Here is a 12,526-nt window from a genome sequence, read left to right as displayed (position 1 = left end):
TGCCAGAGCACTACGGGAGGACTAGTCCTTCCTGCTCTGAATTTTCAATAGGAGTTCATCTCAGGTGTATAGAGGCCTGCTTATAGAGGTTCTGGAGTATAGAGGCCTGTTTATAGAGGTTCTGGTGTTAGAGGCCTGCTTATAGAGGCCTGTTTATAGAGGTTCTGGAGTATAGATTCCTGTTTATAGAGGTTCTGGAGAATAGAGGCCTGTTTTTAGATGTTCTGGTGTATAGAGGCCTGCTTATAGAGGCCTGCTTATAGAGGTTCTGGAGTATAGAGGCCTGTTTATAGAGGTTCTGGAGTATAGAGGCCTTCTTAAAGAGGCCTGCTTATAGAGGTTCTGGAGTATAGAGGCCTGTTTTTAGATGTTCTGGTGTATAGAGGCCTGCTTATAGAGGCCTGTTTTTAGAGGTTCTGGAGTATAGAGGCCTGCTTATAGAGGTTATGGAGTATAGAGGCCTGCTTATAGAGGTTCTGGAGTATAGAGGCCTGTTTATAGAGGTTCTGGAGTATAGAGGCCTGTTTTTAGATGTTCTGGTGTATAGAGGCCTGCTTATAGAGGCCTGCTTATAGAGGTTCTCGAGTATAGAAGCCTGCTTATAGATGTTCAGGAGTTTAGAGGCCTGCTTATAGAGGCCTGTTTGTAGAGGTTCTGAAGTATAGAGGCCTGCTTATAGAGGTTCTGGAGTATAGAGGCCTGTTTTTAGATGTTCTGGAGTATAGAGGCCTGCTTATAGAGGCCTGTTTATAGAGGTTCTGGAGTATAGAGGCCTGTTTATAGAGGTTCTGGAGTATAGAGGCCTGTTTATAGAGGTTCTGGAGTATAGAGGCCTGTTTATAGAGGTTCTGGAGTATAGAGGCCTGCTTATAGAGGTTCTCGAGTATAGAGACCTGCTTATAGAGGTTCTGGAGTTTAGAGGCCTGCTTATAGAGGCCTGTTTGTAGAGGTTCTGGAGTATAGAGGCCTGCTTATGGGAGGTTCTGGAGTATAGAGGCCTTTTTATAGGGGTTTTGGAGTATAGAGGCCTGTTTATAGAGTTTCTGTAGTATAGAGGCCTGCTTATAGAGTTTGGTTGTTTTTCTACTGAATTATGTTTTGTTAGGTACGATAAATAGTTGTGCAAAGTTTCAACTTGATCCGGCAAGGGGATTGGAGAGAAATGACGTATACAAAATGTGTACCAGACAGACGGAGTGAGTTGATATAAACTTTGCAATAAAAATACTAATGGGGTTGTGGATCTTAAAAATATGTCGGCAGACTACAAATGTAATTGTGGTGAGCTTTCATCTTCATCTATCTATTATTCTGTTGGACCGTTTTGGCACCACACATGATCTGTTGACAGTCTTTCTCCATTCTTCTCTGTCTTTTGCTTTGATAGGCCCATAATTCTTTTCTGTTGTCTTCCCATCGCTTTCTCTATCTGCCTTTTCTTCTTTTTTTTTTATAACGCCAATATTAGCTCACTTTGTATCTTTCTAGGCCGTTGATGGGGTTTACATCTTTGCAATAGATCTTTGGATCAGTTCTACTTATTCACTTTTGCCTACAAGTTCATAATAGATGACAACACATGAATGATGAAATAAATTAACCAATTAGTTCATCAATTAGTCCTAATTTATTAATTTTGTTTTTATATAGAAAAACTCAAAAGCCAAGAGGAGAGCCTTGTGTGGAGAATCAGGTAATAAGAATTGATCTGCATACCATAGCTTCGGGTCACCAAGTCAGCTAATTCTCCTTCTGTCCCAGCCAGGCCATCTATGTCGCCCTCGAAGCGCAAACTTGTAATTTTTTCTTCCTCCAAATCTTACAGTAAGCATAAAGAGACATTGCCATTCAAAGCGGCCCATATATAGCAGAACATTCCGGGCTCACATAGGTTTCATCAGCCACACGAGGAGGCACTAAACCCCAGTGCAAAGCCCTCAGCCCCGGATGACAAAAATGGTCAGCATTGAACTACGATGGACGTACTATATGCTATATTTAAATTCTGCTTTATTTACTTAATTCTCTATTTACATCCGGCTATTTTTACATACTTCCATATTTACATATTGTCACATACAGTTAGATGGCCTAAGGCCTTAACTCATTTTAATGTTAAAATAAAAGTGCTAATTGTTGACCGCTTAACATTTTCTACACACAGTTTCTTTGCAAACACTTCTTCGTAGAGTATATTCTTGGAAAATAAAGAGAACAGGTGGGAGTGCCCTTCTTGAAATTCGTTATAAAAAAAAATGAACAGATTTTTTTGTTCTTGAATGTTAGGAGAGGATAAGCTCTTACAATTGAAGATTTGTAGAGAATTCTGATTCGCTCACTGGGAATGCTACATCGAGGATCATAGCTTTTAAAGTCTATCACTGTATTTTACATACATGCACATGTATAAATAGGCAGCAGTAGGGACCACATTTTGAACGAGAGATATTGGTGAAGTAAGGCAACAATAAACACTTCTGACCAGGGGACGAACGGTAAGTGCGGGGCTTGTGAAACAATCTCGTTTGAAATGATTCTTGAATGGGACTATGGATGGTCGAGTGGCTTTATCGCCAGGTCCTGTGTTGCAGCTAGGCGGTAATGTTCAATGATGCTGTTCATCATTTGTGCCCTGGTCAAGACTGTCCGAAAATGTGGTCCCCATTTCTGCCATTCAATATGTAGCATGTATGCATCAGTTAGTGTTTCAGCACTTAGGTTTGTATTTGTAGTTTGCACACACTATAGAATGCTTAGGTTTCCTAGATTGGTTTTACTTTCGAGTGACTTAAAGAACGCAGAATACTTTTTAAAATATTTATTTTATAAATGACTTTGAGAACTAAACAAAATGTATAATACAGTCAAATGCACTTTGAATTAAAATTCAGTTGCTAGCTTCTGCGAAATGACATAATACCGTCACTGATGTCATCTCGTAGCGACATGTCAGAACGTCCAGCAAAACAATGCCCGGCCCGCTAAGTTTCTTTTGAGCAGTCGCTGAGGGGAAATTGGCCAGAGATCAGCCGACTACTGGACAACAAGCCGGCGATAAGCGGCCCTTAAATATTGACGCCTCCCCAGTGGCCTTGTGTACACGCCGGCCATTCATTTGCGCAGATCAAACAGCGGTCCGAGCTTTCTCTTCTGTGCTGTGTCCAGGTCTAAACCTGGCGCCCAGTCCAATTAGAAAACATTAGTCTGTCGAGCCCAGGCTGATACACTGAAAACTTCAGTTATGATTGCTTAAGAATGAAATCGTTCATTTCAGAGGTTCTAAAAACTGAGAAGGTTAAGAAACACCTTTGACAGTAAAGCACTTTCAAAGTAACTTTATTTTTTTCAAATATTGTAATTGAAAAAAAAAAAAATTTCACTAGGGTTATGGATTATGTAAAGGTCACTGGACACACAAAACGATTGTGAAAATATTGATTGAAAATAAAACAAGGAGGTGAACATTATAACATTCTTGTGATGCAGGCTAATGCTACAATATCAAGCTGTCTAATATCAATATTCTGTTGTTGTTTTAAAACAGATTTTCGTTAAATACAAAGGGAAGATTTGTTAGGCGCTAGCCTCTTATGTGTTTGTTGAGGAGGATGTGAACAACAAGAAACTGTTTCTCACTATTTGAAACTGTTTCTCACTATTTCTCATAAACAGATAGTATAAACACCCTGCAATGACAATTTAACATGTACAATTTAAAAAAAACAACAGCCTTCAACAAACATTTAGTCTCATACGGTAAAAGACACATTGCTAAACGAACATACAGTCCAAATAGTTTCTTTGTTTTAATTGTCTACGAATGTTTTGGTGAAACTTGACATTTAATCTACGGCATCTTGTGTTGAACACATTGTTCATACACACCTGGACTTGAGCTAGAAACAATGGTTCCATTAACCCGTCGTTAATCAGTGAATAGCTGAGAGTGGCTAATACCGAATAAATGTTAGAATTAAACTTTTTCAAAACCGAGAACAGTATTAAAAGTATATTTTTTGTAGAAAGCTTGAATTACAATTATTTAATACATTAAGGGCTGAAATGTCACGGGATATCTCATAAATAAAGGTCACGTGATATCTCATAAATAAAGGTCACGTGATATACCCATTAATTTATAGGCGTGATAGATGAGTAGTAAAGTGTTAGTAGTAAAGGTGGGTCACGGGTTCGAGCCCCAGTGAAGACTGGGATTTTGAATTTATAAATTTGTAGGAAGTCCATGATTCCACCTAACTCTAATGGGAACCCGACATTAGTTTGGGAAAGCAATGGCGATTGATAGCTGGCCACGTGACACCCTATTTAACCGTGGGTCCACAGACTATCTTTACATCATCAGCCCAATAGCTACAAGGTCTGAAAATGGTACATTATGCTGTGTCTGTTCTATTTATCTGAATGTTTCTAATGTGAGAAAAGAGTCCTTGTAATCACAATAAAGCAGTCTTAGTCTTAGCCTTGCTTACTTTACACATTTAAATGAGGGAATTATATCTTATATGTAATTTTGGGACATGCAAGAGCTGAAATCAAGGCTAGCGGAATGTATTCACGAAGAATTGTTTGCAAAGAAACTGTGTGTGTAAAATGTTAAGCGGTCAACAATTAGCACTTTTATTTTTCTGGTTTGGTGGAAACAAGGGAAGCTACTCAGCTTTGTTTTCAAGATTCCATACATTCATTAAGCTGAGCGATTGAATGTACACAACTCTTGAATGTAGGGAGTTAGTTTGTTTTTATTTTAAGAAGAAAGAAGGGGGCAAGACAGATGTGAGCCTAATGTGTCAGAAGGGTTAGGAAGAGACAGTGCAATACAAGGAAATTTTATTTCAATACACATTTCCACATCAAGCTTACTTTGTACCACACAATCTGCCTGGTGCCTATTTGTTTTAAACCCATTGTTTCCCACATTGTTTCCCACATTATTTCCACATTATTCCCACATTATTCCCACATTGTTTCCCACATTGTTTCCCACATTATTTCCACATTATTTCCCACATTATTTCCCACCTTGTTTCCCACATTATTTCCCACATTGTTTCCCACATTATTTCCCACATTGTTTCCCACATTATTTCCCACATTGTTTCCCACATTGTTTCCCACTTCTCACTCTCGGATCAAGTTGGAACGTTGCACACGTAGTCAATGTCGATGACGATGCATGAACCAGTAAAATATGAACTCATTAGATAAGTAATTAAAGTTAACTAATTTTTGGTTTTATATAGAAAAAAGGGAGAAAAATCTTGCAGTATTTAGAGATATTGTAGTAATTGTGCAAGCTTTGTTTTTTAAAAAGCATTTTTAAAATTTATTTCAATTTCATCTAAAAGTTATTTACAAACAAAGAACAATCAAAAAGTTGTGATAAATGAGAATAAACAACAGAAAAAAAAGAATATGTGTAAAATACAAAGCTTATCTAAAGAAAGGAACCGCTAATTACTTAGATTTAATGGAAAATTACGGGGTTTATCTCCATTCCTGCTATATAAAACAAAATTAATTAATTAGTACTAAATGATTAACTAATTGCTAAATTATTTTATTGATTGATGTCTTGTTATCGACTAGGAATAGTTCTGCAGAATTTCAACTTGATCCGAGAATGGAAAGTGGGAGAAAACAAAAAAGGGGCCAAAATGTAGTAAGGGGACTAAAACCATATATATATCCACATCTCTCATTAAGTAGCATTTATTCCCATTATTTCAAAATCATACAAAATATCAACAACCACCAATTGATTAAATAATTATTTTTTTATTGATTCATGTCTTGTCAGGTTTAATGAATTATAGGGCAAAGTTTTAAAGTAATTCGAGAATGGGAATTGGAAAAAAAAAACGTTCAAACATTTTACCAGACTGACAGACTGACGGACAAAGAGACAGAGTGAGTTGATATAAGCTTTGTAAAAAAAATGAATTGGTCTATTTCCAAACTATGCACGAAACAAAAACTGCATCTGACCTGCTCTTTGTGTACAACTAAAAACGTGTGCATTGAATCATAATACTAAAAGACGGTACGTGACGTTTTGTCTCCGCCGTTTTGGCCCCGCCGTTTTGGCGCGAGACGTTTTGGCGCTGGGGACGTTTTGGCGCGAGATATAATTTGACGATAATTTAATAAGCACGTAGTGTTTATAGCGTATTAATAACGTATTTATTTCACTCTACCGTGACACCTATCTCGCCCCCTCTCTTCTGGACACATTTCACTCCTTGTATATACTCTTTCCTCCACCCTTTCCTCTCTCACGCGTAAGACGATAATCTGTTTCTAGCACTACACTTAACATCCCTAGGTGCGAATTTATAATCCTTAATATTAAATTCCGGCTCGCGTAGTTTGGACCATTCACTAATCAATTTTCCAGCACGCTGACAGACTAGAAAAACTTTCACCATTCTATTCTATTTTTAACTGAAAACCTGTGGCAGTCTATATAAACAATGGGAAATGTCCAGTAGAAGAGAGGAAAAGACAACATTTCGCAATTGGAAGTATGAAGTATGGAAGGCAGCCTGGTGTTGTGTAATATTAGAAATTTAACAATAATTACATAACAAAACTTAAATACCAAAAATAGCGGACAAAAATATTTCTTCTTCTGTAGGTGAAAAATATGTCTTAACACAAACACTCATGCAAAACATAAATATACATAATTCTTTTTAAAGAAACAATACAATGAACGTGCATAATGTATTTCACGCTCATTGTATCCCTTGCGCCAAAATGGCGGAGCCAAAACGACCTTCTCGCCAAAACGGCGGCGCCAAAACGTCCAGATTCGACTAAAAGAATCGGAGTAGACCAGGATTCATCATATTAAATCAACTGTCAAATGTTATGTTCTATGTTCTACTTACCATCTGTCTGCTGTCCTGTTGCTATCCTCAGTAATCCAAACAAAGAAATGATGACAATGTTGTGGAGATTTCGTTTCATCCATCCCGTGTTAGTCAGATACAAGACCATGGTGACGCCCCTGACAAAAATCTGTAATGGCACAAAAATATGTTATATTTACGGTGTTTGTGTAGACATGTAAAACACTGCACTTATTCCTTATCTCTTTCTATATCAAGTGAAATAAGTGCAGAACTATACGATCCAGGACGAGGGTGGAATATACATTGTGAAGGTTATGTTTGCGTTAATATCTTTAAATCCACTATAAAAAAATCATTTTAACTTTAGAAATGGACAACATGCTTTTGCATAGCTTTTAATTCTATAACAAGAAAAGAAGTTTGAATCTGAAAAGGTTTTACTTAAAGATGACAACGGAGACAACCATTTACTTTTAAAAATATTTTTCGTAATCAGAGTAAACAATAGAACCAGAAACATGGGCGTAGCCAGGGGGGGGGTTTTGGGGTTCAAACCCCCCCCCCCGAAATGAAATCCCCCCCCCCAAGGGATCGGAATTTAGTGAATGATTTTTTGCTTTGATTTTGTTTATTTTAGGTGAGATTTAATACTAAACCATCAATTGCCTCAGCACAACCAATGGGGTTTTGAGTTTAAAACCCCTTACCAGGGGGTTTTGAGTTTAAAACCCCCTACCAGGGGGGTTCGAGTTTAAAAACCCCTACCAGGGGTTTTGTGTTTAAAACCCCCTACTAGGGGTTTTGAGTTTTAAACCCCCTACTTGGGGGTTTTGCAGTTAACTCCCCCTCTTCTATAAAACAAAACAAAACAAAAATGCAAACGAAAATCCCCTAATTCCAAGAGCACAGTTAAGGGAGATTTTGATTTTAAAACCCCCTCCAAAATTTACAATAAACCCCCTCTTCAATATAAAAAAAAAGTTAATTACGCACTCAAAATGTTATGGGCGTAGCTAAATGGGTTTTGACTTCACTTCAGCAGGTTTGAAGGTAAAAAATACCTCTTTAATAATAAAAACAAAGCAAATTATACACTCAAAATGTTTTGAGTGTAGTCAAATGGGTTTTGATATAAATAAAAGCAAATTACTCACACTAAAATCTATGAACGCAGCCAAAGGGGTTTTGAGTTTAAACCCCCCGCCAGGGGGGTTTGAGGCTAAAAAATACATCTTCAGTGTAAGAAAAAAGCAAATTACGCACTCAAAATGCTATGAGCGTTGCCAAAAGGGGTTTTGAGTTTAAACCCCCATTCAGAGGGGTTTAATGCTAAAAATACCTCTTCAATATAAAAAAAAAGCAAATTACACACTAAAATTATTTGAGCGTAGCCAATCCAATCGGGGGTTTTGAGTTTGTTTAAAACCCCTCCAGATAGTTTTGAGTTTAAGATCCCCTTACAGAGCATTTTGAGGTGGAAAACCCCCAACAGATGACGATAAAACTTCTCTTTTCGATATAAAATCTAAAGCAAACTACAGTCACTTAATTCCAAGAGCGTATTCAAGAGTGGTTAAACATTTTTACCAGTGGCAGGGCTCCCTTAATAAACTGTAGTGAATAGTCATCTGCCGAAATTGAAAAACACTAAATGTGGCTCAACAAAGATGGCTAAGACAGATTTTAGTAGTCAGTTATAGAGATCGGGTTTAAATCAAGGAAATCCTATGCCGAACTGGGAGTCGACCCTTTAGTAAGATTGTGAGAGAGCGACGCATGAGGTTTGCGGGACATGTTCTCCGACAAAATAAATTACGCATAGGAAGAGTTGCAATGATATCCTAGTACAACTTGACGCCACTCATTCATTGAGGTCCTCATGGCAGGTGGGAGGAGGCTTCAGACATTACCAGTGACAGATTTTTATGGAAACAGCTTGACGTCAAATGCTCCGAACGGCGCGGTAGGGTCTAAGTCAGTACGAATAGCACATTAGGTTTTTGAAATAAAACTTTTTGATAGCAGGAAAATGCACTGTAGATACCACAGAATATGCATTTTGTTGGCTTTCAATACCAGAAATAGTGCTTGGCGACGGGGCTTCGCCCCGCGCTAGCACTCCCCAGACCCCAGACCCCATTACTAGTAAAGGCAGGGAATCTACAATTTTATGGAAACAGCTTGACGGCAAATGCGCCAAACGGCGAGGGAGGGTCTAAGTCAGTAAGAATAGCACATTAGGTTTTTGAAATAGAACTTTTTAATAGCAGGAAAATGCACTGTAGATACCTCAGAATATGCATTTTGTTGGCTTTCAATATCAGAAATAGTGCTCCTAGCGCTCCCCCAGCCCCCCTTGCTAGTATTGGCGGGGAATCTACAATTTTTCCACTAACTCATGGAAGAGCCTATTCTAGGGCACAATAAACGTCTTCCGAAAGAATGAAGGGTCAGAATGCAATAAAGATTATGTACACACACACACACACACATAAATACATATAAAAAAAATTTCGCTGGGGGGGGGGGGGCGGTCCGGAGGGGGGGGGGGGAGAAAAAAATCCCCCCCAAAACCCCCCCCGAAAAAAAATCCTGGCTACGCCCGTGACCAGAAATAACAACAATTAGCCTATTTTGTATGTTTTATCACAAGAATAGTTTATCTATATATATGGGATAAGATAAGATAAGATATATATATATATATATATATATATATATTTGTTATGACTCTACATTGCACGTTGTCATTAGGTGTGAGACTGCGCACCATGAGACACGGGACAGAGACAGGAAATAAGTGTGGGAGTCAAAAGATGGCTGATGTAAACAAGTGTTGTTATTATTCGAATGTGTAATTGGTAATTTTTATCCGACTATTAGTCTATTATTAAATTGCTGTTTTTACCTATCCCTTTCGTTGAGGTTCTTTGGGCTCGCTGTAGGCAGAGTTACAGCAATATATATATATATATATATATATAAGATGCATCAAGCATCGATTAAACTTATGACGGAGGATTCAAATAGTATTTTTTTTACAGCAGCTTTAATCGATTGTATGTTATGAATTAGCCTTTAGTTAGTATAATCTCTGCCATAAAATCAGTTGTATCTAGCCTGGGCCTGCGAATGTTATGAATTAGCCTTTAGTTAGTATAATCTCTGCCATAAAATCAGTTGTATCTAGCCTGGGCCTGCGAATGTTATGAATTAGCCTTTAGTTAGTATAATCTCTGCCATAAAATCAGTTGTATCTAGCCTGGGCCTGCGAATGTTATGAATTAGCCTTTAGTTAGTATAATCTCTGCCATAAAATCAGTTGTATCTAGCCTGGGCCTGCGAATGTTATGAATTAGCCTTTAGTTAGTATAATCTCTGCCATAAAATCAGTTGTATCTAGCCTGGGCCTGCGAATGTTATGAATTAGCCTTTAGTTAGTATAATCTCTGCCATAAAATCAGTTGTATCTAGCCTGGGCCTGCGAATGTTATGAATTAGCCTTTAGTTAGTATAATCTCTGCCATAAAATCAGTTGTATCTAGCCTGGGCCTGCGAATGTTATGAATTAGCCTTTAGTTAGTATAATCTCTGCCATAAAATCAGTTGTATCTAGCCTGGGCCTGCGAATGTTATGAATTAGCCTTTAGTTAGTATAATCTCTGCCATAAAATCAGTTGTATCTAGCCTGGGCCTGCGAATGTTATGAATTAGCCTTTAGTTAGTATAATCTCTGCCATAAAATCAGTTGTATCTAGCCTGGGCCTGCGAATGTTATGAATTAGCCTTTAGTTAGTATAATCTCTGCCATAAAATCAGTTGTATCTAGCCTGGGCCTGCGAATGTTATGAATTAGCCTTTAGTTAGTATAATCTCTGCCATAAAATCAGTTGTATCTAGCCTGGGCCTGCGAATGTTATGAATTAGCCTTTAGTTAGTATAATCTCTGCCATAAAATCAGTTGTATCTAGCCTGGGCCTGCGAATGTTATGAATTAGCCTTTAGTTAGTATAATCTCTGCCATAAAATCAGTTGTATCTAGCCTGGGCCTGCGAATGTTATGAATTAGCCTTTAGTTAGTATAATCTCTGCCATAAAATCAGTTGTATCTAGCCTGGGCCTGCGAATGTTATGAATTAGCCTTTAGTTAGTATAATCTCTGCCATAAAATCAGTTGTATCTAGCCTGGGCCTGCGAATGTTATGAATTAGCCTTTAGTTAGTATAATCTCTGCCATAAAATCAGTTGTATCTAGCCTGGGCCTGCGAATGTTATGAATTAGCCTTTAGTTAGTATAATCTCTGCCATAAAATCAGTTGTATCTAGCCTGGGCCTGCGAATGTTATGAATTAGCCTTTAGTTAGTATAATCTCTGCCATAAAATCAGTTGTATCTAGCCTGGGCCTGCGAATGTTATGAATTAGCCTTTAGTTAGTATAATCTCTGCCATAAAATCAGTTGTATCTAGCCTGGGCCTGCGAATGTTATGAATTAGCCTTTAGTTAGTATAATCTCTGCCATAAAATCAGTTGTATCTAGCCTGGGCCTGCGAATGTTATGAATTAGCCTTTAGTTAGTATAATCTCTGCCATAAAATCAGTTGTATCTAGCCTGGGCCTGCGAATGTTATGAATTAGCCTTTAGTTAGTATAATCTCTGCCATAAAATCAGTTGTATCTAGCCTGGGCCTGCGAATGTTATGAATTAGCCTTTAGTTAGTATAATCTCTGCCATAAAATCAGTTGTATCTAGCCTGGGCCTGCGAATGTTATGAATTAGCCTTTAGTTAGTATAATCTCTGCCATAAAATCAGTTGTATCTAGCCTGGGCCTGCGAATGTTATGAATTAGCCTTTAGTTAGTATAATCTCTGCCATAAAATCAGTTGTATCTAGCCTGGGCCTGCGAATGTTATGAATTAGCCTTTAGTTAGTATAATCTCTGCCATAAAATCAGTTTTATCTAGCCTGGGCCTGCGAATGTTATGAATTAGCCTTTAGTTAGTATAATCTCTGCCATAAAATCAGTTGTATCTAGCCTGGGCCTGCGAATGTTATGAATTAGCCTTTAGTTAGTATAATCTCTGCCATAAAATCAGTTGTATCTAGCCTGGGCCTGCGAATGTTATGAATTAGCCTTTAGTTAGTATAATCTCTGCCATAAAATCAGTTGTATCTAGCCTGGGCCTGCGAATGTTATGAATTAGCCTTTAGTTAGTATAATCTCTGCCATAAAATCAGTTGTATCTAGCCTGGGCCTGCGAATGTTATGAATTAGCCTTTAGTTAGTATAATCTCTGCCATAAAATCAGTTGTATCTAGCCTGGGCCTGCGAATGTTATGAATTAGCCTTTAGTTAGTATAATCTCTGCCATAAAATCAGTTGTATCTAGCCTGGGCCTGCGAATGTTATGAATTAGCCTTTAGTTAGTATAATCTCTGCCATAAAATCAGTTGTATCTAGCCTGGTCCTGCGAATGTTATGAATTAGCCTTTAGTTAGTATAATCTCTGCCATAAAATCAGTTGTATCTAGCCTGGGCCTGCGAATGTTATGAATTAGCCTTTAGTTAGTATAATCTCTGCCATAAAATCAGTTGTATCTAGCCTGGGCCTGCGAATGTTATGAATTAGCCTTTAGTTAGTATAATCTC

The 12,526-nt window shown here is 37.9% G+C and overlaps 1 protein-coding gene across 2 annotated transcripts in view; it reads right to left on the bottom strand.

Moving 5' to 3' along the window:
* Positions 1 to 12,526, bottom strand: part of LOC106072222 (mucin-2-like) — a 76,490-nt gene that overhangs the window by 60,273 nt on the left and 3,691 nt on the right. For both annotated transcript variants that reach the window (XM_056044713.1, XM_056044714.1), the window contains exon 2: positions 6,912 to 7,041. In XM_056044713.1, coding sequence (XP_055900688.1) covers positions 6,912 to 7,020 — 109 coding nt within the window. In that variant the 5' untranslated portion in view covers positions 7,021 to 7,041. The remainder of the gene's footprint in view (positions 1 to 6,911; positions 7,042 to 12,526) is intronic.

Source organism: Biomphalaria glabrata, chromosome 10 (genome assembly GCF_947242115.1).
Source record: "Biomphalaria glabrata chromosome 10, xgBioGlab47.1, whole genome shotgun sequence".
Taxonomy (NCBI): Eukaryota; Metazoa; Mollusca; class Gastropoda; family Planorbidae; genus Biomphalaria; species Biomphalaria glabrata.
This window is presented reverse-complemented; position numbering and strand designations above follow the sequence as displayed.